Source organism: Jatropha curcas, chromosome 5 (genome assembly GCF_041381405.1).
Source record: "Jatropha curcas cultivar XTBG-Jc1 chromosome 5, XTBG_Jcur_1.0, whole genome shotgun sequence".
In the NCBI taxonomy this organism is placed as follows: domain Eukaryota; kingdom Viridiplantae; phylum Streptophyta; class Magnoliopsida; order Malpighiales; family Euphorbiaceae; genus Jatropha; species Jatropha curcas.
In genome coordinates this window covers 29,668,640-29,693,460 of record NC_143155.1, presented here as the reverse complement: position 1 = coordinate 29,693,460, position 24,821 = coordinate 29,668,640, and the positions used below count along the sequence as shown (strand labels likewise).

The window sequence follows — 24,821 nt, the reverse complement described above, 5'->3', positions numbered from 1 at the left end:
ATATTGGCAATATTGTTAATTGCATATGGAGTTTAGTGAGTGGTGATTGCGTCACCTGCAGGTGACCGAGGGTTGTCGACATCCGTCTTTAATGGACGCTTAGGTACCGTAAAACGAAGTGCCGTTTGGATTGTCCAATGTAGTAAAATTTTTTTTTTTCAGACATTATTGATGGCACGCGCAAATGGTTCTTTTTCTTTTCAGCTAATCCTTTTTTTAGTTTTATTATTGAAAGGTTATTCCAATAATTTCAAAATTTATTAGTTTGATTAATCTGTATTCACACTCAAATGTCTAAAGTGACTCTTTATCAATTATAAAACTTTAATATTAACTGTTACTTAATTTCATTAAGAGTAATAATAATATAGAGATGTATATTAGATATGAATTGAATAAAAAATTATAAACGTTATTATCTTTTCAAAAGAAAATAAAATTAGAATCAAAGACAAAGAAAAGGGTTTGCAATAAATATCAGTCCTTGAACATGAGATCATTTGATATTCTTAGTACCAACAAATAACAAGAAGCCAGATTCACACGTGTACTGTGGAGCAATAATTTCCTCTGTTTCAAGTTTCAATTTTTGGTGCTGATGAAACAACAAACCCGTGTAATTGAGTAACGCACTGTATATACAGATAGGACGCGAACTGCAATCCGGTTCGGTTTGGAAAAGGTGAATCTTGCTTTACATGTGAGGTGAGGGCCATGGTTACAATTAGTGTTTTACTAAAATCGAAATCTTTGACTGCTCGTTTGTAAATATTTACGTAATTTATGCTCTCATCTTGTCTCTTTATTCACTTGGACAGTCTCGTCTCGTCTCGTCTCGTTGGATGCATTATTGGATATCTTCGTGTCAAATACCTGTATAATCCATAGGATTGAATTATTTTTATGCAACTACAAGTATTTACTATTTAGTCATTTTATTATTTTATATTCAATATAATATTACTATTTAGCCTCTCATAACACTAAACTTTGGTGATAAAACTTTAGTGGCAAGCCAGTAATTTCATCAAACAATAGAGATAAGCTAGTAATTTAATAAAATCTCAAGAATTAAATAGTAATTCTCCCTAAATATAATGCTTCAAACCTTCTCGCAATGTAAAGAAGTTACTAAGTTACTGGTTATCTAACTTAACTGCAATTGTATTGTTGGCACTTGGCAGAGGCAGAGCAGAGGGGCATTTGACCAAAGGACCTCCAACTGCAAATTAGTCAACGGTACTGATAGCCGAGTTGGATTGGTTTGGTGGCCAAGTCTTACAGATGTCCGAGGTTGCACATGTCCACAAGTCTTAGTCGCCTAAACAAAATATTGCAATGGACCCGACATTTTGATTGAAAAAACATTAACTAAAACCTCTTGTCCTCATCTCAACCTAGCTAAATCCAGTGCCTATCTTATCCATAATCTATGATAAATACTATAAAAGGATAAATGATACCAGAATTTACGAGAACTCATATTTTCAGGCATAAAGAAAAAATCCTATGTATTAGTATTTTAATACAAGAGCCAAATTCCATCAGCCAGCAAAGCAACAAATCTAATAATATATAAAAAGAGTCGATTTAAATTGACCTGAAAAGAAATTCACAAAAATAATTAAAATTCTTTTATAGTTGCTGAAACTTTCAAACAGGACAGGTCAATCCAACTCTTAACTCTTCAAACGAGTATTCGATTCGTTCCGCAACACTTCTTGCTGTTTTAACAGACGACGAAACGTATGGGGTAGATGGTGTTGACATCAGCATAGGAGCTGACGTGGTTGTTGGAGTTGTTGGCACTATAGTCGGAAGTGTTTTGGGAGTTCTGTTTTCTTCACCTACGCCAGATACAGGCTTCGTAGGTGTCCGTATTGGTGTCTTAATACAAGGAGCTGCTGTCTCAGATGTTCCATCTTGCAATCCTTTCTGTTCTTCCAGGAAGTTTGCTATGTTGGCCTGAGAAGACATTGTTAAAGGAATTGGAGAAAGGGGCTTCCTAATCAAGCGTGAGTCAGTTTGGCGTGGCTTTGCAGAAGAGTCCTTCTTTACTAAATGACCAGCAATCTCTGAGTTTCTCCTACCTTCAAATATTTGACGAAAATAATATAAAACATTCATAACGTTTTTTAACTGCAACAAAACAACAAAACTTAAGGATATTGAATATAAAAACATACCAGAACCACCATTTTGCTGGTAACTCAAATAGTTGTTTTGATTCAAACAGTTAACCTTCTTATTTGCATGCACGCAAGCTGATGTTTTTTCGGCTTTTAAGTTTTGAAGCATAGCTCCACCAAGGGAGAGTTTCCGATTACTTGCAAATTCTACTGAAGTTCTAGAAACTTTCCTTCCACTATTTGATGGGCTGGGTTTTGCCCCAAAAAGTGCTTCCTGCTCTACTATCAGCTGGTCCTGAAGTTTCTTCTGGTCCTATATGTAATATAGAAAAAAAAAATTAGGAAGATTTCATTCCTAGCATATATGAGAGGGACAAGAGGGTATAAGAGGAGAATGATTCACGAAGATAGTATAGAAACAAAACGCTTACTCTTTGTCTTATCCTTTCTCGTTCCTTCTCTTTCCTTAGGTTGCTGTACTGTTCAAGCCTAGAAAGGAGCCGTTCCTATACAGAAGGATAAATCAAAAGACATTAAATTTAATTAAACTTTAATTAAAAATGGAGCCCACAAAAAGAAATTGCAGATATACAGTTCGGACAAGGACTATATTAGTCTTAAAATGCAGCTAGCTGTCACACATTAAATTATTCTGCTCATTAAAGAGAGGATACTGACACCATCATATAAGAATTGAATCCCTCGTCCTTTCTCCCATGCTTTGATTTTTGAAGTCAATGCCTCCATCAATGCTGCTCCACCACCAACCAAAACGAGGAAACTCGTAAGAGATCAAATGATGATCAGAACGAAGAAACCATTTTGCAAACAGCTGTAAGGGTCTTACCAGGGATTTTGTTAACAGCTGCACGAGCTTTTTCGGCACGTTGCAAGGTAAGATGTGCACCTCTTCCCGCATTATAACGATTGTTATCCTAGAATATCACAATATATACGAGGAGATTCAATCAAGGACTAAAAAAAGTAGAACAACAATTTATTTGCAGAAGCAGAAAATTTGCTCAACCCTGTTATACTCCTCGAGCCATGACTCTTCCTCGCATGCTGTCAACCATTTCTCCACTTTGTCAAGTATTTCCTTCCTGCTAGAAGCTTCCTCTTTAACCTTTACAATTTCGAGTTCCATCTCTTCAAGCAGATGCACAGGGTCCACTCCTATGTTAACAGTGTGACAATTATATGGTTACTAATGGTTCTTTTTCTCTCCCGGAGACACATCAATTTGAATGAATGTTAATTTGAAAAGTAAAAAATTTCAAATCAGGAACCATAATTTGCATGTGAACACCACAGAAAGTCGCACTCCAAAATGCTATCTATTATCTCATTTAATTTTTTTTGCGTTAAAGCGCTTCTTAGGCTCTCACTGAATCTGACTTTCTTAATAAAAAAAATCCATACGCCTCCTGTATGCCAATATGGATAATATTCTCAGAATGCTTCTACATTGTATATTAGTCAACACCTTACCAGCTTCATTCGAATATTCTGTTGCACTAAATACTTGTGCTACCATGTGAGCATTCCGACATATCTCTTCTAGTTCCAACCTCTTCTTTAAAACAAGCTCTTTCACTTTACTTGATTTGAGCTGGTTGAGCCTTACGACTTCATCCTCGACCTGTGAAAGAAAACAGCAAGTAGTTGGGATGTATATTCTAAAAGTGAATTTAATAGGAAAATAAATTATTGTTGGTTATAACTCACATGGTTAATTAAGTCCATGGAAAGCATATTAGGCTCTGTAATTGCAGGTTCTAAAGCAAAAACACTACTGGTAACATCCTGAAACACCTGCTGCTCCTCTATTGGAGTATCCATCAAATTCCATAGCTCTAGGAGGACAGTTCCAAGACCTTGAAGCTGGTAGAGTTAAAAAAAGTCACATGTAACAAGCAGAAAAAACGATTTTGCAACAATACAAGAGAAGTTTGTTCTCGAATACGAACCCTCCGCATTCTCTCTATCTTGACATCTCGCAAACTTTGAATTGCAGCAGTCAACCCCTCAATTGTATAATCTGTTATGTCTTTCGATTCTTTGCTATCATCCAGAGTTGGATGGATCTCGTGTAATATGTATTTGAAATCCATACCAAGCACCTCACACAAGGAGTTTAAAGTGTCTAAAAGACCAAGTAATTGCCTCAAACGGTTGCTCTGCAGGTGTAATGGCACATAACAAATGATCAAAATTATATCATAACATAATATTTAACATTTGCAATAATGCTAATTTCTAGATTTGATAGTAAAAGTAATTTGAGATCAACACAAAACAGGAAGACGGACCTTCTCAATTTGAAGATCGCGTAACTGATTCTGTAATTCCTCTAGTCTTTTCAGAGACAGGTCAGCCCCATCCATACTCATCTCGTATAAATTATCTTTTGCAGAACCGAAAATATCTTTCGAAATGTTCTTTAGTGCATCTAGAACTTCAGCAAATTGTTTTTTCCTCTCTGCCTTTCTCTTCCGCATTTCCTCTAGCAGAGGATTAATAATTTGAATCTTTTCGTTCAAATTTTTATTAGCCTTATGCTCATACTAAGACATAAAACCACAAATTAAATTAGAAAAAGGAAATGGAGCAAAATTCCACGAAATATAAACACCACATCCTTAATTTCACTTACTCTTACTGGCTTCTCACTCAATTCAGAGCAGATATTCTCAATTTCCGCTTCAGCCAAAGCAATTTCCCCTTGCAATTCAGATCTACTCTTGTTTGCCTCAAAAACTTTTCGTCTATAAACCTCTAGGCATTCTTCTTCGATCTCAAACAACATTTTATCCCTTTGAGCGTCATTCTCTCCCACTTCGTCCCATATTTTCTGAATTCAACATCAACAACCATGAACGAAAATGAAAAAGCCATCCAAAAAGAAATTCAAATAATATATACTAAATTGAAAAGGAGGAATCTACAAAAAAAAAAAAAAAAAACCTGCAATTCCAATAGCAACAATCCGCAAGTTGTTTCTATGTTAGCGCTCCTATCGTTGCAGTTCCTAGACATTGTGAATTTACAAGAAGTAATTCTCAGGTTTTTGATAAGGTTTTTGGATGATAGAGTGAGAGATTCGAAATACTGTTTATAGATAGGCCATTGCGTTTGGGATTTGATGGAAAAAGCCGTAAAATGAAAAAGGTTCCTCAGAGAAAAAAGTAACGCTTGAATTTGATGAATTGTGGGAGGGAAATAGATGGAGCGGGACGGACCGTTACATTGGAAAAAGGAGCAATCTATCAAACGTAACGCCGACGCGTCATTATTATAGCATGGGGTCTTGCTTGCATGCAGTGGACAGGAGCGTACAATATCTCCGATTGAAGGACCTTTTGCACTTTGCCCCTACCGGCCCGGTCCGTTCATTTTAAAACCATAGACATATTTTTCGATAGTAATGGAAAAAATATTTTGAATTTGAATGTGAAGGTTTTTTTTCGTGAAAATATTTAATAATTTCAACTTTGGAGCCAATAATGGTAAGTTTGCTTGCTGGTAGCACACCACCGGTATATATATTTTTTTTATGCATTATCGGTAGCGAAGGTCTTGAATTTTGGGCTTCAAATTCAATTATTTGAATGAATTGAAATTCTTCAAAATCAAATAAATTGAATTAAGCATAAGTGAAAATTAATCATTAATATTATAATTGTCTGTTTAAATTTTAATCAGAGCCTGGTAATAAAAAATTTAAACTAAATTCAATAAAAAATAAAAATAAATTCTCTTTCATTAATTGAGATTTATTTAAAAATAACTGTATATAAATTAATTATATATATTATTTGCAGCACATAATATAATTATATAAATTAAAACTGTAATTATATAATACATAATTGTATATTGTATTTCTATAATAAATTACTAATTGTCAAATATTAGAAACAATTATTGGGTATATATAAAAAAATCAAAAAAAAAGAAAAAAGAAAAAAGAAAAGGTCTGGAAGCAAGTTATGAAAAGAGGTTTAACTTTTTATGAAGGAAAACAGAGGAAAAGAACAAGTTACTTTTAAGTATTGACAGTATATTTGACATGGCACTATATGTAAAAATATAGTTATAAATAGATTTTTGATATCGAAGAACCAAATCAAAAATTTTATATTTTATTATCATGATATTTAATTTTATTATTATTTTTTACAATTATAAAAAATTTATCCACCTTTTTATAATGGACTAATCCTTCATTGAGCCATAAACCACAATTTTTTCTTTTCATTCCAACAAGTAAATGAATATTTTAAAATTAGTAAATTTTATAAATATTTATATCAACAAAATTTATTTCATACCCAATTAGTAGATTAAAGACTTGCCATGTAAAAAAACAAAAATCTCTTAGTAATTACTGTGGTTAAATCCAATTAATTTGTTTATTTATTTATTTTATTTTAAATTAAATTTATATTTTCCATTTTTTGTTTTTTATTTTTTCAACGACCTCAACTAGATTTACTTCATAAGTTTTGAAATAATTAGCTTGTAATGGCCATGATGGATAATATAACATAAAAAAAAAACAATTAATTTTTTGATATATATTATTTAAATGGAATGGAAAAACATAATTATTAAGAGAGCAAAAAAAAAAAAATCATATTTTATGGCTGAATAACATGCTTATTATTTTTTCTAGGTCTATATAGGTTTAAATCATAGCATTGTAATATTACTTTAATAACTATTAATTAAAAACTAAATTATTTTTCAAGAAGAAAATAAAATTATTTTATTATACGTTTTAAAGTAAAAAAAGCACATATAAATATGAATTTGAACTTAATTTAAACTAAATTCGAGCTCAAGTCATTTATAATTCCTATTAAGTAATTAATTTATTCCCTTTCAAGATTGACTCGTTCATTCAAACCGAAAAAAAACAAAATTTGTCAAACTAAATTTTAAATAGCTTACGAGCAATTTAGTTGATTGACATTTATACTTAAAAATTGATTTTTTTTTAAAACATAAAATACTATGGAAATATTTATACTCTTGAGCATTTATATTTTTATGGTTTTGAAAACACACACGTGAAGTAGAGATATTTCATATCCTTTTAATGACATTTTCATTCGATATGCATGGAACTGCCAAAAAGAAAAACATAAAAAAGAGTAAACAATTGTCTAGTTAGTATAATAGCCGACATTTATTTATCTTTTAGAATAATGACAATTTTTTTTAACCATTAGAAGAAAGGAACAAAATATTGACTTGTTTTTTTATTGAAATCATAGAAAATAAAAAAGAATTGTAGTAATAAATATGTATTTTATTTTTTCTTATAAATCTAATTATTTTTTGGTTGATAAAATAAAATATTAAAAATTGAAAATATTGTTTTATTTTTGTTTCTTATGTGAGAAGCTGAAATTCATATATATATATATATATATTTTCACGTCACCCTAGCAATATTATATACTAGTATATATAAAGGATGGTTCAAATTGGAATTATTTTAAAAATTTATGAATGAATAAAAAAATTAAAAGAAAAGAAAAAGTAAAGGCATGTAGACTTTGGAAGTTTAACGAAGAGAGAAAGTAGAAACCCTCTTGAGTTCCAAAATGTCAGATAGAAGCTGAGCAAAGACAAAGTCCAGGAAGTTACTTAGAAACCTCCTCCTCTCCTTCTTCTTATCTTTCTCAGTCATTCACCCATCTTCTTTCTTGTTCAATTTGTCTCATGAATCCCCACAAAACGGAACACGATCTCTTCCACAATCATCGTCATGATCTGGGCCCACCTCCTCAGATCATCCCCACCCACCCAACTCAATCCCAGCCGTCCATTCACGACGACCTTTCTCTCCCAGAGATTGTCCTCTTCCGTTCCTCTTCTCCGGACACACCGAGTCCGTCCTCCTCCGACAATGAAGATTCACTGATTCACCCGACTCACTCCAGTTCCAAAAGCATTGTCTCCGGAGGCACTCACGCACCGGCTTATATTAATCCCGAGCCCCATATATCCTCCCAATTCTATACATTCAACGCTGAGTCTCACTCTCTCATGATTCGCTGTATTCTAGAGCACCGCTTAGCTACTCCCGACGAGATCCGTGCTGCCACGCCGGGCTCCGTCCTTAAATCGTGGCGCGCAGTCTGGAAGGACCGCAACGAGGACACTGCCTATGTGACTGGATGGAAGCGTATCCAAGAGAAGCTCACGGCTCAGGTGGACCCTGCATCCGGTAATGAATTTCTTTGCTTCAAGAACAATTCTCAACAATTTGTTTCTCATATTAATCAATGGCAAGATATTGTCATGAGCTTTCATGGGGATGCTGATTTAAAGCACCTAGGGCTTAGAGAAACCATAGAGAGAATTAAACAAGTCTGGACCGTAGGTGCTAAGTTTTATGGAATCCCCGAGAGTTACATTAGGGTTTGTGTGGCTGCTTGCCCTGTGTGCTCCGCCTCTGAGGGTTCTGGTTCCAGGAACAAACGCCGTCGTTTTGAGTACACCGAGTCATTTGATGTTCCTGCTAAGGAGGTGCCAAATAGGTTACAGCAATTGGCTGCAAAACATAAGGTCGTGCTTTGTATTAGGCAAAAATATATTAGGTATAAGCCTTTTATGGCTGAGGTTAAGGATTATGCTTGTCATAGGGCTGGTGAGCCTGTGGCCAAGAAGTCGAGGATGTTGAAGAGGGAGCCTTATGCTTCAAAAAGGTGTGGTTGCGGGTTTAGGATTCGAGCAATAGTGCCAATCACCAATTACAATGAGAAGGATAAGACATTTGTGTATCAAGAAGAGGGAATGGCTGTCTTCAAACTATATGCAGTCCATTCAGGGCATGAGCCAGGGCCCTTGGATGGGAATGCAAGGATTATGCATCGGGTTGTTGGGCATAAAGGCAGCTTTATGACAGATCAAGAAATGGACTATGGGGTCCGTGAGGACATGGACAATGAGGGTTATATATTGATGGGCAAAGATGAAGGAGAATTGCAGCTTTCAGTTTTCCAGCAGTTGCAAGAGTTGAGAACTGAAATTGGGTCATTAGAAGGAAGATTAAGGAAAATCCCTAGTGAGTTGTTGGCTTCAGTGTCACATGAATTGTTTGATATTGTTAATAAAGTTAGAAGCATAGGGGAAGATGGTTCAAAGGCAATTGGGCTGCTTTCAGACAAGCCTAATTCAGATGATGTGCTAGTAGGGGAGAATGATTTGCCGCACTGGAGTGATCATCATCATGATCGGATATATGGGAATGGCAAGGAAACAGAACTGATTGATGATGATGAAGATAGTTTCGGACGGACACTTGGGGATGTTGTTCCTTGGGACCATATGAGGGCAGAGTGTAGGAGTGATAAGGATCTGATGACTGAGCCATGTAAGCCTGAAAAGTGGTTGAAATGCAGCGATTTTGATGAGAAGAGCATTCTTGATTGTGAGGATACTAAACTAACCAAGCCCATGAGACACGATGAAGCTATAGTGACTGATGTAGGTCTTATACAGGTTGATAGTTTCTATCAAGAGAATCCTAAATGGTATGATTCTCCTTGTGGGTTGGACTCCAGTGCAGATTGTGGGGACAGTGGGTTCAGACATGGGGAGATTGTTTAGAGCCCTGTAGAGCTGTTAACTGACTCTAACATAGTCATTGAGTTCATATCTTGCCCATTCATATATTCTGTCTGCAGGAAGTGGGCTGTAAATTTAAGTATACTGAAGATTGGAGCTTCTCACATGCTTTTTGGTACCTTTGTTGTGTGTTGTTCTGTAAAGTATGCCCAATTGGGTCTCTGCACATACCTTATTTATGACTTTTTGTTAACCATTTGCTGGATGTTCATAATTTTCAGCTGGTTACTTTTATAATGCGTATCATTCAGTTCTTTAAAGTTTAAAATTCTTGTATGTAGTAAATATTGCATCTCGCTTTCTAGCCCTAATGTTGCACTGTGAAATATATAGGACTGGTGTATTTTCCGGGTTATATGTATAATGCCAGTCTTTTGATAGCTCTTTAATTATTTGCTTTACATGATCACTGTCCTTATCATACTAGCAGTTATAGTTCAACTGTGTTGTCCTAGGATCAAGAGAACTTTAAGTATATAGCAGGATCTCTTGTTCTAGTAATTTGCTTGGTTATATGCAATTGGAACTTATGCACTGAACTTGAGCTTTGTCATGCTTATAGGCTCTGCCAAGATGTATCTGCCTGTGACCAATGGCTCTGGATTTCCATGATTTCCTACTTTACTTGCTGGTGAAAAAGTCTTGAACTAGTTATACTAGGTGCTTTTGTTTTTGTGGGTCTCTAAAGAAGAGGCAAATATTCATACATTTGCTGAAACAGGAGATGATAATCTAGCTTTATTACTCTGACGAACAAATTTGGATATATGGAATAAATAGAAATTAGTTGTAATTTTGAAATAGAGTTTCAGCCTTCTTGATCAATCTGAAGTCTGGTTGGTTGGACATGTATGTGCAATTGTACCTTAAATGAAGGTGATATGGGCTTCAGTGCAAGTCGGTCTCTCTTTTGAAGATTTGCAAGTTGCTCATCATTTCTTATTTACGTTTTGTTATCCTGCCTATAGCTTTACTTATTTACGTTTGACTTTAAGGTTTAGATTATGCAGCACAATCACTATTAGTGCTGTTCTTAGGTCTTTCTAGAAAATATTAATGTTGAATTGTATGAGGTTTGTTGCAATTTTCATGTATCTGCTAATCTGCCTGAGTTGGGAGAAACAATGAACTACTTACTGTCACTATTCCACTAGAAGTTCAAGCTGAATGCTAATCATGTGTAGACGTCCTGCCATGGACCAAGAAATTATGATTCTTTTGTGAACTATATGAACTTTTTCTAGTCTTTGATGGGCTGCTGTGGACGAGGTTTTTGGAACTATCATTTGTTTAACTTCTATTTCCTTTCTTTTATCCCATTAATTGTTTTGCATGTTTAGTTGTTGAGTAAGTAACTGTTACAATTTATTGAAGTGATTCTTCCGTCTTCCAAGGCCATTTTTTCTGGCAAAAGAAATTCAACTCGGAGGCACCATGGGGATAATGAAGCAACATTGGTTTGAAGGTGAAAAAAGGTGAGCCCGAAGAATAAATAGAGAAGCTAGGGTAAGAGCTATCTGAAAAAGAACATTATGGATACCTGCGATCTTAACGCTTGCTTTGCTATGATTCAAAATTTCCAGGGAAGGAGTTGCGGTTTTACTTGTAATAGCAATGATCTTGTGGTCAGTGATAACTGTTGCTAATAATTGTGTTTTTTTCCTCCTGTTTTTATGTTTTATTTCTTGCTAACTTCTCCCTCCCTCTTTTCTATTTATCATTTGATGTGTTGAGCCAAGAAATGATGATACAGTAACATCATTTTGGCAGCTAGAACAAATGATGTGTTCGAGGTTTGAAATGCCTAATATATGGGATCTGTGAACAGCCAAGCAAGTGTTCGAGTTTGACCCTTGCTAAAAACATCATGAAAATCTGCTTTGTGAACTTTTTCTACATGTGTCCAGGAAAATTAATTGGCATTGAAGCAGCAAAATACCCAGTTTACTTTAATTTCCTAGTCTAGCTTTGAGGCCTATGAAGTGGAATCTTCTTCTTCATTTGTTGCTCAGATTTTTTTTTTTTTTCCGATTAGCAATGAAGAAGCAACATTTTGTTTCTAACATTATTGCACTGGTAGTTTAGGTTCATCTACTTGTCCCAGAATTGGTTAGTCCAACCTTTAGTCCAAATAGTTTAAACTACTTAGGGTTAGAGGATGGGCCAACAGGCCTGTTACAAATTATTGTGAATGGGCCTCATGTGCTTTTCAATGAGTGTACTCAACAACCAACATTACAATAATAATTCATAATCACATAAAAGGAAGGATTATGAAATTGTTTGCTAGCACCATGATTGATATCACTCCAAACAAACAACGCTGTAACTATCACTGTGGCTTCATCTTATTTATATAGTAATGAAATAGATCTATTTAATTGAATTGATTCAATAAACTACATTAACTTATTGGACAAAAAGGTAAAATTGTCCTCAATAATTATACTACTTAATCATTCAGTAATTAGCTTTTAATATTAATTTTTAATCATTCAGCTTAGTAGACTGTTAATTCAGATTTCGCATTCAAAATTTAGCACAAACAAACTAACATTAGTCTTTGATAAAGGGAAACGAAAAAAATGAGTACCATTTAATTGCACTTACGATGAAGTAGAAGATGCACTAACAGAAGTACCAAAGACAGTTGAAGAATTCTAGAAATTACTCTGATGAGAGGATGGAGGTTTGAATCGAACTCCTGGCAAGTATTTAGAGACAAAGTCACGAGCCAAAGACTGTAGATCATCAGCTTGGAGTTCTGGATCGAGTGGATTTTTATTACAGATGCTTGCCAATTCAGTTGATAGATATTGAGATTGTAAAACTTGTTGCTGATCATAATTCATCGACATGTTAGAATTTGATGCCATCGTTGAAGTTGTTTGAGAGGGGCTTTGATGCGGCAAAGGGAGGTGCTGCAATGTTGAAAGGCGCGCCTGAATGTAGGCCAGCTCTGCCTGCAAATTCACCACCTATATTCACAGCGCCAAATATTCAATCTTTCAATATCTAATTATTAAAACTTAATAATAATATTTTAATATTTACAAGGGTGGTCTGATTGATTTTTTTGTTCAAGTTTCGGATTTAAATCATTTTTATAATATTGGTATCTTCTTTCAGTCATATAAAAAATTAATTAAGGAGGATCATTTTTAATAAGACATAATTATATATAATTGAAGATTTTTTTTTTTCCATGAATAATAGGATGCTATTGCTCCTCGAAAGAGCTGCTGCAGCCATTGAACGTAAAAGCCGGTGTTGAAAAGAAGACAACAATCACAATCACAATCACAATAATAAAACTCAATTTGAATTAACAAATATATGTACACATGCCCTAAGTACTAATTATATAATTAAGCAAGATGTGAAACAAACGTAGCTAAGTCATCACAACAATCATTTTTTTTTTATTTCTTTTTTTAATGATAATTTCTTTTCTCCTTATATCTATCTATGCATGCATATAAAGTATAAACTACCTTTGTTATATATGCTAATCGAAGCAATTAAATTAAATTATGATAATTTTCTCTAACCATAATGAAGTTTTGTATCTGTGTCTCTCCCAAGAAAACAATTAATGGCGTTAAAGAAGATAATGGTTGTCTACCTAATTACAGAGTGCATACTATTTCTATAATTGCACTCTGTAAGGTAAAATGTTTCGTCGGGAAGAAAATGATCCTTGCAAGTAAATCACATTACAATCCCATCCCATGTGATTATAAAGACTTTTTTGAGTGAAGTAGATTTACCATTTTAAACACCAGCACGTGGGTAGGACCCACAATCATCCATGGATGAAACCTTACCATAATTATGTCATAAAATTAATTAATGCATTAACGTTATTTTTTTCTATTTCATGTCTCCTCCTGCTTCCTCCGTAGTCCGTATTACAAGAAATGTCGACCGCCAAAGTCAAAATCGCAAATTTTTCAATATTTCTCGAGCTGCTAAATTTTGCTTGCTAGCTCCGGCAAGCAAACTAATCCCCGTCGTCGTCAACCCATATGTCCCACCAGTACATGGCTTCTCTCTGTTCCTCTCTCTCTCTATATTATTTGCATTCACACACATGAGTTTTATGCAATTTTGGGGAAAACCCAAAAGACCAGTAGAATCGTTTCGTTCAATTATTTTATCTTATATTTTTATTAATTTCACTCTAACTGGCTTTCGAGTTCGAGCTCATTTAGATTTGGAAAGGGAATTGGTATTGCGGGAAGGAGAAGGTTATTGGTTCTTTCACTCAATTTATTACTATATCGGAAAAGGAAACAACCAAGACTCGTAGAAAAGAAAACCCTAGCAGAAAAGATTGTCCTCTGGGCCTACAAACTGACAAACTTGTGAAATAAACAGTAATGCTAATGTAAAAACTGAAAGGAAAACCCTTCACAAGCCTCTATAGGATTACCTCTACAGTGCTAACTAGTCAAGCTATCTAGGGAAGAGTACTGCCATCAAATTGACTTTTTATTTTTGAGTCCAATTTTTCATGGAGAGCCATGGATGAAATTGGGTTAATGAACTTAACCAACTATAGCTTGACTACTAGCTTAGCTACTTGAGCCAGCAACATGTACATTAGCAAAACCCTAGTAAGTTAGCGGGATCGATTTAAGGAAATTAATATGCATGCTAAAAAACCCTAATGAATCTTGCACTTAAATATTAGAATCTCATCATGTTATAGCAAAATAAATACCAATTAATCAAACCAAGAGAAGCTTAACATGCATGGCCCAAAAAGGGAAGCTTAATAAATTACCTGCTGTTGAAGGGCAAAGAGATGACCAACACAACCATAAACAGGGTCTCTAACCCTAGCCAAGGCTTCATAACAAAGAGTAACAACCGCATCAAGACGTTTATGGGCAGGTATTCGGAGAAGAAGCTTAGAGGCATTACTAGCACCAAAAACCTTGTGCACTGCAGCAAAATGAGCCGTTCCTTGGTCTGAATCAAAGTAAGGTGCAAAAATACAGCCTTTTAGACACTTCCTTCTCAAGAATTTGCAGGCACCGCAAGGCCCACCTCCATTACTACTCATCTCTCCACTTCTCTGTATGCTAAACTTCTTTATTGTGGGGTCTAGAAAAAGAGGAGAGGAAACAAAAAGAAGAGGATGAAATGGGTATTTAATTAGAGAAAGAGTGATAAGTCCGTTTGTTACTTAAGTTTGATAATTATAAGGAAATATTGAAGCTTTTGGTGGTGGGTCATTTGAAATGACAGGTTCAATTTGGTCTTTTACTTGTTTAATTAGAGAGTGTAGGGTGTGGTGTGTGTACTTGGTTCAAACTTTAAAGCCACGGCAGAGAGAAAGAGAACAGTGCGAGCAAGATTGCGTCAAGCAAACATACATGCGGTGAGTGACAGTATCAACTTCCAACCGCCGCAGTTGTGGCCACGTGCGAAGTCCATGTGGGACAAACATCCTATCTTTTCCAATCAGCTTCTCTTGTCATTTCCATCTAATCTTTTCTGTGTCTCTGTAGAGACATAGAAATTGAGAGAGGGAGGGAGAGGCGAGAGTACAAAAAATCACTATTTATGATTTTACTTTTCTTTTTTGTTTTTTTTCACATTCACGGTAAGACTTGGAGACTTGAGAGAAGTAGAAAATAGAGTGGTGATTTTTGAATTAGATAAGACTTCTCCTGTGCACCTCTTCAATGGCTTGTTCCATGTACCATGCTAATCTATAAAACATTATTTAAAATACCATTATTATATTATCTTTATTTTTTTAGCAAATGGCTAAACATATATTTATTATAATTACAATCAATATTTTCTGATTGAATAAATGTTTATCTTCACGATACTTTAGAGAGTGATGAAAGTAAAAAAAGAAAAAAGATTGTTATAGGAGTACTGATTTTCATGACAATGACAAAATTATCAAAGAGAAAAAAAGAAAAAAAAAAAAGTTTTCATACATTGACACATTCTTTTCAATTGCTTTGCTTTAAATGGGGAAATTAAAGATTTAAGTTTATGCATAATTATCACATGCTCATGAACTCTTGGAGTATAAGCAAATTATTTGAGCAAAAAATAAATAGATATTTTTAAATTAGATTATTGTAATTCACATTAAATGGATATTTAAGCAATAAAATATTAAAATTTGTGCATGTATGAATAAAATTTCAATTTATAAGTGGAAGAAATCATAAAATCAAAATTTTCAAGATCAACCCAGTAACTTAAAAAAAAAAACGGTGTCGTCTAAATGAACAACCTCCTGCTTTATTCGGTCAGAGAGAAAAAGAAAAAGAAGAATTTGGTGGTTCAACTTCAAGCGTTCAAGTGAGTAATGACAAGTGCGAACGAACTGAGCCGATGAAGTGCCATACTGACAGGCACGAAAAAACATGGTTTTGATGTATTTACTACCTTATATCAAATCATGCCACGCGGCATTCTCTAAATCCATCCTACTGAGTCCTTTTTTTTATTTATTTTTATTGTAAAACATGGGTATCTTAGTTTTATCAAGCAGAATTCATCCGCTTCCAAGTTTAATCACACGTAAAATTTTTCATTCCTTACAAGAAATTAAATTAAATTCAAAAGCTTTTCTCATAATCTGAATTATTTAATCTATAAATAATTTTCTTTTATTAAAAGGAGGGAAACAAAACAATTAAATACGAAAGGCCTCTTAAATAATTAAAAAAAAAGCAATAAAAATTTGAGAAAAAAAAAAAAAAAAAAAACTCTGGATCATTACTTACAGTGTGAAGGCAAATATAATGGGCTAACTCAAGCTCTCACCCTAACACCTAGGGCTCATTTTTTTCATCATGGGCTTCTTGCTAAGTACGGACCCGATAATGGACGACAAGTGAGTAATTGTACAAGCTTTGAGAGAAAGACAAAAAAAAAAAAAAAAAAAAAAAAACCAAAAAAAGGGAAAATTCAATTTTACAAATAAATAAAAAATTAATGCTAGCTAGATATCTCAGATCATTCAACAATTATCAATAAATGTTATACCTATAGTCGAATATTAATCTAATAGCCGCAACGAGTCAAGTAAGGTAAACACTTGGTTCCATACCCTAAGTCAATCAAAAAATATTTTTTATTTTATATTTTTTTTTTCTATGTATAATCAGAAATACCCTATTGTTTAATCAAAACATTATTTATAATTAATTTGATATGTACGCAGACTCATTTCAGGTGTCAATAGATTTTTCCCAGTTAAAAAATTTTTACCTCGTGGATTTATCATTTTATATAGATGACTTAATTGTGCCAAAAAGGTAGAATACTTTGAGCATGCGGTGTGTTACTCTCAAATGAACTTTAAGTACGATGTTTTGAGACAAAACAAGGAATTGCCAATTCATATGATTTGGCTAAAGCATCTTCTGGATCCTCTTTGATTTTTGAAAATGTTAGAAAGTGATATTATAATCTATCGACCTGATTTTGCAAGGTACTTACATTACATATCATGTCTTAAAAAATTCCTTTGACGAGCTTATTGGCTAGCATATGCTTCTACTTTATAATTCGTATTATATTTTGCATTTAAAAGCATATTATCACTTAATAAGATTTGATTAATCATAATCAAGGATTCCTCTTTCCTTCAAAGCAGGAGACAACATTGCTTTAAACCTTCTTGTGTGAAAAATAACCCTTCCTACAGTGCATGTTACATGTTTCTTTAAAGCTATGCTGGGGGAATTCTTTCATTCTGTCATATGCATTTTCCTGTCTCAATCTCACATGAGGCCTCCAACCTTTTTTTTTTTTGTGTGTGTCTAATCGATTTTATTCATTTTTAGGATGCTATTAATTGCTAATTAGTGATAAAATTATGTGCTCATATTGTAATATCCAATCTTTTATTAAGTATATATATTTTTTTTCTTTGATTCGTTCAAACTTTCAAACATTAATAGCATAAAAAGAAAAAGAAAATAAAATATCAGGTTATCATAAACTTATCCAAACTCAAAATCATTATATAACACCAAAAAAAAAAAAAAAAAAAAAATTGTAGAAACACGGAAATGTAGAAAAAAACACTAGAAAACGACATTTTACGCGGAGAAAGTTACTAAAACGCTTACGACTGAGAGATACAAATTACAGCTCAAACATCATGCAATAGCACAACTGTCAAAAGGCAGCATCTTAAATTTCCACATAGTTTGACTAAAATGACTTGTAATCCCAAAAGCAATGTCCCTAGATTTCACAACTATTGTTCTTTGGTTCAAAATCTTCCTTTGACTCGTTTAATTATATTATACAAAACATTGTAGTAATTTTAAAATTTCTTTCTTCTTCAAGTTGCTTATGGAGAACATAACATCTGCTTCATATATTCTATTCCATAATAAGACTTAACACATTTCTTTCAAAACGAAATTCGCAGACCAAATTATTGTCTTCTAATAATAATTCAATAACCTTCCACAGATTTTATGATTCCTAGGTGTTGACCGCACGAGTGGGAGGGAAGAACTGAGTGTGGGGTCCTAACATTTAGAATATTAAATTTAATTAATTAATTTATATATATATATGTTAGTAAAAGTTTAGGCAAACCTAATTGAAAGGCATCGAGTGATGATTGAGATTTAAGAGACAGACTAATTAGAGTCTTAGCAACTAAATTTTGTGTCTTCTGGACATGTTTCCAGATAAGTGGGCTTTTTCTCAAATTCTGTAGGGACATTGTTTATCAAATTGCCTACATTTCTAGGATAAAATTGATTATAATTATTAATTAATTCACTAATTAATAAGACTTTCTTGTTCAGTATATAATTTCAATCGGAACATAAAAATGTAAGTATATACTAAAAAAAAAAATATTTTTATGCACATTTCAGGTATTTAAATTAAACATTATTGTATTTCAAAATATTTCGTGTCACGAGAAAATATGTTTCTTCTTCTATCTTACAAAACAAGAAAAAAGAAATCAGCGACAGTGAATAGGAGGATAACAAAACTGTTTGATAAGGAAAGGAAAAAACAAGAGGTACTGTTACAGCGTAAGCATCCCGGTCACTTAAACCGTACGCGAGCTTTAAACGAGGACACGTGTCGGTCAAATAGATTGAACTGGAGACTTTCTTTCATTGCCTCCTCTTCTCAACACACGGATTGGACAAAGGATCGGACGGCGCGGTTGACGCGCCGTTATGAACTATTTTGATTTTACAATTTTCACTTTTAATTTTTATGGAATAGTAATTATTAAATTAATATATAAAATCTTATAAATTTTTTATTTTTGTCCAACAAGTATCTAAATCAATAACTTTCTAATTTTAATTTGTTTGATATGTACTAAAATAAGTAATTTACTTATCTTATCATTCAATTTTCTCTTATTATGACATACTCTTAAAAAAATGAGGAAATTTTATTATTTATTTTCAAATATAAAATAAAATAACATGAAAAAGTAGAGAAATAAAACAAAATATAAAAATATAATTATTTTTTAATAATAAGAAATAACAGAAAATTTAGCTTTTAAAAAAAATAAACAAAACAAACAAATTGTTAGTTTAGTTTATTAAAAAGGACAGCTATTATTGTTTTAGAGATGGAGACAGTGAGGGAGCAGAGACGTTACTTTCTTTTCAAAGTGAACGGCGTATGGGTCCCGCTTTTAGTGTGAGGTCATCTTTTACCCGGCCGTTACGTTCGTAGTCACCGACTTACACGTGGCGCTCTCACATTCGAATGGCTTGTGCTGCTTTGAACGCCGAACTCTGTTTTTGACCTTTTTGATTGGCCATCCGTCTATGTAATTACCAAATCGTCTGTTTGGTTTTTCTCTTTAAACTCCATCTTTTTGTTAATAATTATTCATCTTAATGATCGATCATCCTTAATTTTTTTCCTTGTATTGTCATCAACACTATCAATAGATGGCTAATGATCTATGCAACGTGTGATAGTTGGTAATATTTAATTTAATTACTTGGGCTACTTTATTCCATAATATTTAATATTTTACCATACCATAATAAAGAAAATATAATTAAGCAAAATAATATATCATTTTCATAGTGGTAAATGAAGCTTGAAGCCTATGATATTCAAATATATTCATTGTCCATCCTCTATAATATTATTATACCATATATGGGGAAAAGAAAATAATAAAAGGAATTTGAATTTTTTGGAATTGTTTAATATAACAAGTCGTGTATTTCTAATAGAATTTTCCATAGGGGAATATATATAAAAAGAAAAATAATTAATTTACAAGAGTTATCATTGTCATTGTTGTCGCTATCAAGACCACGATCATCAAATTCTTCAACAAATACAACCATTTGAGTTATATATATGCACTATAATGCATAAGCACATCACACCAACTATTGTAATAACTCCAAAGCTATTGTTTTGCTTTATTAAAAAAATTATTGTTTTAAAAATCATGTTAACTATATATCAATTTGATGTTTTATAAATAAAAAGTATAAATTTTAAAAATTATTGATATTTATATTATCAAAATTTACAAGTTTGATGATAGTGCCATGAGATTAAAATTGTAAAGTTTAGGGTGAATTTATGCATTTAGGCCGCCGTTTGCTTGCTTTACAACGGATTTTTGCTAATTTTGAGTTATGGGTAGTTGATGTGATTTAGCCTTTCTATTTCGAGAATGACCTAACGCATTAGAGATTAGCCACTTCACTAATTGACAGAAAATTATAATTAAGATCAGATCAGAAAGAAGGAACCAAACCTAACTTTTAACGTCAAGATAGATTAATTTTCTCTCTCTCTCTTTCTCCATCTATAACTCTAACCCAGACATCATATTATCCCTTTTGCATTAATAATTAACTTCAAATAATACTAAATATGCAAATTAATACAATACAATTAGAACTAAACCTGTGGGCAATCATGTCATTCTCAAAAACCCAGTGGGTTTATTTTGGCTTATTATAATTTAGAAAAGGAAAGGGAAATGGAAAAAGCTGAGTCATTTTCAACATTGTAGAGAGGGAGAGAGAGAGAGAGAGAGAGATGGCGTCTTTTGCCCTCTACGCTGCTTAAACCACGCAGTGGCATATATAAGACAAGACCTATTGCCACGTTTCGACTTGTAAAAAACCATTGTTTCTTTTTTATTTATAAGCCAGATTCATATATGGCATAAAAAGCAAAGTCGTAAACGAAGATATATGCATCACGCATTTATATAACTACAGAGAGAGAAATAAAAAGGGAGTTTTGTTACAAAAAATCACGAGAAGAAGGAAAGATAAATGAAAAAAAACAAAGGGCAGTTGAGAATATTAGATAGGCTTATCGCATGTTTGCTTCACGCAAGCAGCTAAATGGGGGAGGGCTTTGCTCTATCGCGTGGCTTTAAAGACTTCTTCTAGCGTTTCAAATCCTCCATTAAATAATAACAATAATTACAAAAACCCCAAATACCAGAAACCAACACCCACCAACCAAACCCTAGACCATCCCTCTTCTTCTTCTCCTTCTCCTTCTTTCCATCCTGCATATATACAAACCCTAATTATGTAACACAGTGGTTTTCCTTTTCTTTTTTTTTTTTTTTTTCAAGAACAGAAAGAAAGGGAGAAGAAATGAGTGCAACAGCTAATCCTAGCAGTAGCGGTGGCAGTGGCGGTGGCGGTGGTGGAAGCAGTAGCAGTGGTGGAAGTGGGCCATGTGGCGCGTGCAAATTTTTGAGGAGGAAATGTGTTCCAGGTTGTATATTTGCGCCTTACTTTGACTCAGAGCAAGGTGCAGCCCATTTTGCAGCGGTGCATAAGGTTTTTGGTGCAAGTAATGTTTCAAAACTTCTTTTACATATTCCAGTCCATAAAAGGCTTGATGCGGTGGTTACTATTTGCTATGAGGCTCAAGCTCGTCTAAGAGATCCGGTCTATGGCTGTGTTGCTCACATCTTTGCTCTACAGCAACAGGTAATTTGCTTTATTTTATTAAGTACAAATTATTGTCATCTTCTCACTTAATTAATTCGTTTGCCTTTTGAAGTTGCTCTCTTTTCCTTCTCAAACAAAAACATAAAAAAAGAACGAAAGAAAGAAAGTTTCCCTTTTTAACTGGCAAATTTCTGTTACAGATCAATCTTTGAACTGGGTTTTCTTTCTTTGAATATCCTTGTCAAAGTGTCAAATTGATTTATAGTTACCTTTCGCATTAGATATAAGATTAGAGAGCTAAAGTACTCTGCTTTACCAATGAGGAAGCAATTTGTTTATTTTGTTTTCTGTGCTGTGATTCTTGAAGCTTAGGTTTATAATTTTTACTGAAATCAAGAACGTTTTCTTGATTAGAATTAACAAATGATAGTACTATAACTCGGCGGTTACAAGAATGCTACGGCCTACAGTTTGTGTAAATGGTGGGATCTTTGCAGTTATTACGGAGATGGTCGGTTTTTCTTGTTCTTAGAAGAAAGAGTTCTGGTCAAGTTCAGGGGCAATAGTTAATCATTATCCCTTTATTTCATATTAATTACGTTCCTTAATTGGTAATTTAAGTCAGAGTAAAAGGGATTTTGTTAGGACAGTATTGTCAAATCATACTGTACTTGAAAGTAATCGAAGTACTAAAATAATGTTTGCTTCCATAAAATGATGAAACACATGGGTTTTTAGTTTCGGCCCTAGTCTGGCAATGCTCAACACATCCTTCTGTTTACCGGGATCTTGTCAGCCTACCTTAAAATTTGGATGCAGACTTAGCAGAGCTTTTTTTTTTTTTTTTTTCCTCCTATGCTTCTATTATTTTCTCCATTTTTAACATGCTTAGCCTATGTGCTATCTTACATTAAAGGATTAATTATTTATGATGTAATATTCTCCTAATAGCTACAAGGTTTGTTTGTTTGTTTGTTTTTCCCTCAAAAAAACAAAAACGTCTATTTGTTTCTGCATTATACAAGACTTATATGAATATAGTATAGAGAAGAAAAATTAAATTATTTTGTTTTTTACTTATGTTTTAACAAATTTATAGTTGATCTTTTTCTATAATCAACTAATTATTTCGCATGATATGTGGAAGAATTTGTTTCTCAAATAAAAAAACAAATGCGTTATACTATATGAATATGTAACTGAGTTCTAATTTCTTGTTAGTGTTTATTTTCTAATTTTAATTTTTCTTGAACCTCTAATTTTATTTTATGGTGAATTTAATTGGCAAGGATGAAAATTTTTCTATTTTTATTAATTAAGGTTTGATTTTGTAGAGAATATTGTAAATATATATTTTAACTAATTTTTCTATATACATGGAATTAAAATTAAGGATGCATTTTTTGAAATTTCTTGGTGAGAGGATTTAATATCTGATCACGTATATATATATATATAGAATCAGCCAATTATATGCATTTCTTAATGCGTATTAGAAAGTTAAAATTTATGCATGTATACAATTATATAGAGCAAGTGATTAAAGAAATCCAGTTACGTACTCCTTAAACATTGCATCAATCATTCGAAACCATGGATGGGTGGATTATTTTCAAAAAATATATTTACTAATTATGTTTTTTTTTTTTTTTTTTTTTTAAAAAAGAATAATTTATAAGTATATGCAATAAGTTTCAGCAAAGAGTTCAGTTCTCGCGTTTCAAAGATCAAGAACTGCGTTTTATTAATTATTGTATGTTATCATTCCTTTATCAAAAGTAATCTTTCTTTGCTCGCAACTTCACGTTCTAACGCACATAGTTCAAGCGTCCTTTTAGTATAAATTAAGGACAGAATCCTTCAAGTTGTCCCAAATATTCAATCCTTTATTATCGATTGTCATTATTGGTTCCTCATATTATATACACATACACTGCATTATTACTTGATTTACATAGTTTGACTTCATTATCTAGTTCGAAGAAGTTTGTTATTATCGATTCAACGTGCCGAAATAATACTCGAGACCTCCCATTTTTTATAATAGTAAGAAATCTAATCAAATCGCACGTGATAGACTCATTTATTATTATTATTATTATTATTATTATTATACAAAATAGTCAGAAATCATATCTATTCAATTTTTAGACATTATGCCATTTAACCATATCTATATCAGGTTCTATCTTTTTTCTTTTCTTTTACGCAATTAATTTTCCGTTTATTATTATTTTGTTTTATATGGCGGGAGAATGCTTCAGGTGGTGAATTTACAAGCAGAGCTGACGTATTTGCAAGCACATCTAGCAACATTAGAGGTTCCATCACCGCCGCCTCCACCTCCTCCACCACCAGCGCTAGTGACTCCGCTTCCTCTCTCAATATCTGACCTGCCGTCAGCCTCTTCTATGCCTGCCACCTACGACCTATCTTCGCTTTTTGATCCAATCACACAGCCGTCATGGACCATGCAGCAGCGGCAAATGGATCCACGTCAATTTGGAGGCAGCAGCACTAGTTCATCACCAGCAATTAGTGGTGGTGGAGATCTTCAATCCTTGGCACGTGAGCTCCTGCTTAGACATGGATCCCCGCAACGAGGTTCAATGCCATGTAGTGGTTCTTTATCGTCACCATCTATCTCTAAATGAGACTGACCCTTAATTATTGACAAGTTCTTGCCGCCGAAGTTGTACTAAAGTAGTTTGATAATTATTGGTCATAATTTTTTTTTTGTTTCTCTCCTCAGATCCTTTGCTTCTTCATTTTCTTGAGGTTCTAGTGAAATTCAATATTGGTTTACAGAAGTTTTGGAAGGAGTACATATATCCTGTTTGAGATATAATGTGTGTGCAGAGCTATAATTAATTGGCTTATACACCAAACCGAGTATGAACTGTTAGTTCTCAAGAAATGATTACATCTTATCAAACAATAATGTGTTTGTGTGTGGGAGTGGGAGTACCAAGCTTCAGCCAGTGCATGGAATCCATTTAGATGTATGTAAGTGATCAATTCAGTCTTCTTTGGCGAGAATAATACAGTATAGTTTTTGGCTTCCATTTTATGTAGAAGAAATTATGATATATGTATGTGAAATAGGGAAATA

The 24,821-nt window shown here is 33.3% G+C and overlaps 4 protein-coding genes across 4 annotated transcripts; 2 read left to right on the top strand and 2 right to left on the bottom strand.

Annotated features, from left to right (window-relative positions):
• Positions 1–1,468: 1,468 nt before the first annotated feature.
• Positions 1,469–5,441, bottom strand: MAP65-4 (microtubule-associated protein 65-4). The gene is made up of 12 exons (XM_012228174.4): positions 5,097–5,441; positions 4,786–4,983; positions 4,442–4,696; positions 4,100–4,309; positions 3,858–4,013; positions 3,621–3,771; positions 3,157–3,305; positions 2,977–3,064; positions 2,808–2,881; positions 2,561–2,635; positions 2,187–2,442; positions 1,469–2,090 (listed from the first exon to the last, which is right to left on the bottom strand). The coding sequence occupies exons 1-12, from the start codon at positions 5,166–5,168 to the stop codon at positions 1,654–1,656; spliced, it is 2,121 nt and encodes a 706-aa protein (XP_012083564.1). The 5' UTR covers positions 5,169–5,441; the 3' UTR covers positions 1,469–1,653.
• Positions 5,442–7,681: 2,240 nt separating this feature from the next.
• Positions 7,682–10,041, top strand: LOC105643110 (uncharacterized). Its single transcript, XM_012228173.4, has one exon. It carries the CDS (start codon positions 7,863–7,865, stop codon positions 9,753–9,755), a length of 1,893 nt encoding a protein of 630 aa, XP_012083563.1. The 5' UTR covers positions 7,682–7,862; the 3' UTR covers positions 9,756–10,041.
• Positions 10,042–12,277: 2,236 nt separating this feature from the next.
• LBD19 (LOB domain-containing protein 19) lies at positions 12,278–15,090 on the bottom strand. Its single transcript, XM_012228172.4, has 2 exons — positions 14,563–15,090; positions 12,278–12,751 (listed from the first exon to the last, which is right to left on the bottom strand). Exons 1-2 carry the CDS (start codon positions 14,842–14,844, stop codon positions 12,434–12,436), a joined length of 600 nt encoding a protein of 199 aa, XP_012083562.1. The 5' UTR covers positions 14,845–15,090; the 3' UTR covers positions 12,278–12,433.
• Positions 15,091–21,026: 5,936 nt separating this feature from the next.
• LBD18 (LOB domain-containing protein 18) lies at positions 21,027–24,519 on the top strand. Its single transcript, XM_012228171.4, has 2 exons — positions 21,027–21,748; positions 23,974–24,519. The coding sequence occupies exons 1-2, from the start codon at positions 21,407–21,409 to the stop codon at positions 24,361–24,363; spliced, it is 732 nt and encodes a 243-aa protein (XP_012083561.1). The 5' UTR covers positions 21,027–21,406; the 3' UTR covers positions 24,364–24,519.
• The last annotated feature ends 302 nt before the right edge of the window (positions 24,520–24,821 follow it).

Excerpts from the sequence above, each read along its gene's own strand:
- MAP65-4 (XM_012228174.4), bottom strand. The coding sequence starts at position 5,168 with ATGTCTAGGAACTGCAACGATAGGAGCGCTAACATAGAAACAACTTGC. Across the intron at positions 2,882-2,976 it reads AGCTGTTAACAAAATCCCTG|CATTGATGGAGGCATTGACT; the intron begins GTAAGACCCTTA and ends GTGGTGGAGCAG. Across the intron at positions 2,636-2,807 it reads TTCAATTCTTATATGATGGT|GAACGGCTCCTTTCTAGGCT; the intron begins GTCAGTATCCTC and ends CCTTCTGTATAG.
- LOC105643110 (XM_012228173.4), top strand. The coding sequence starts at position 7,863 with ATGAATCCCCACAAAACGGAACACGATCTCTTCCACAATCATCGTCAT.
- LBD19 (XM_012228172.4), bottom strand. The coding sequence starts at position 14,844 with ATGAGTAGTAATGGAGGTGGGCCTTGCGGTGCCTGCAAATTCTTGAGA. Across the intron at positions 12,752-14,562 it reads TCTTTGCCCTTCAACAGCAG|GTGGTGAATTTGCAGGCAGA; the intron begins GTAATTTATTAA and ends CTGTGAATATAG.
- LBD18 (XM_012228171.4), top strand. The coding sequence starts at position 21,407 with ATGAGTGCAACAGCTAATCCTAGCAGTAGCGGTGGCAGTGGCGGTGGC. Across the intron at positions 21,749-23,973 it reads TCTTTGCTCTACAGCAACAG|GTGGTGAATTTACAAGCAGA; the intron begins GTAATTTGCTTT and ends AGAATGCTTCAG.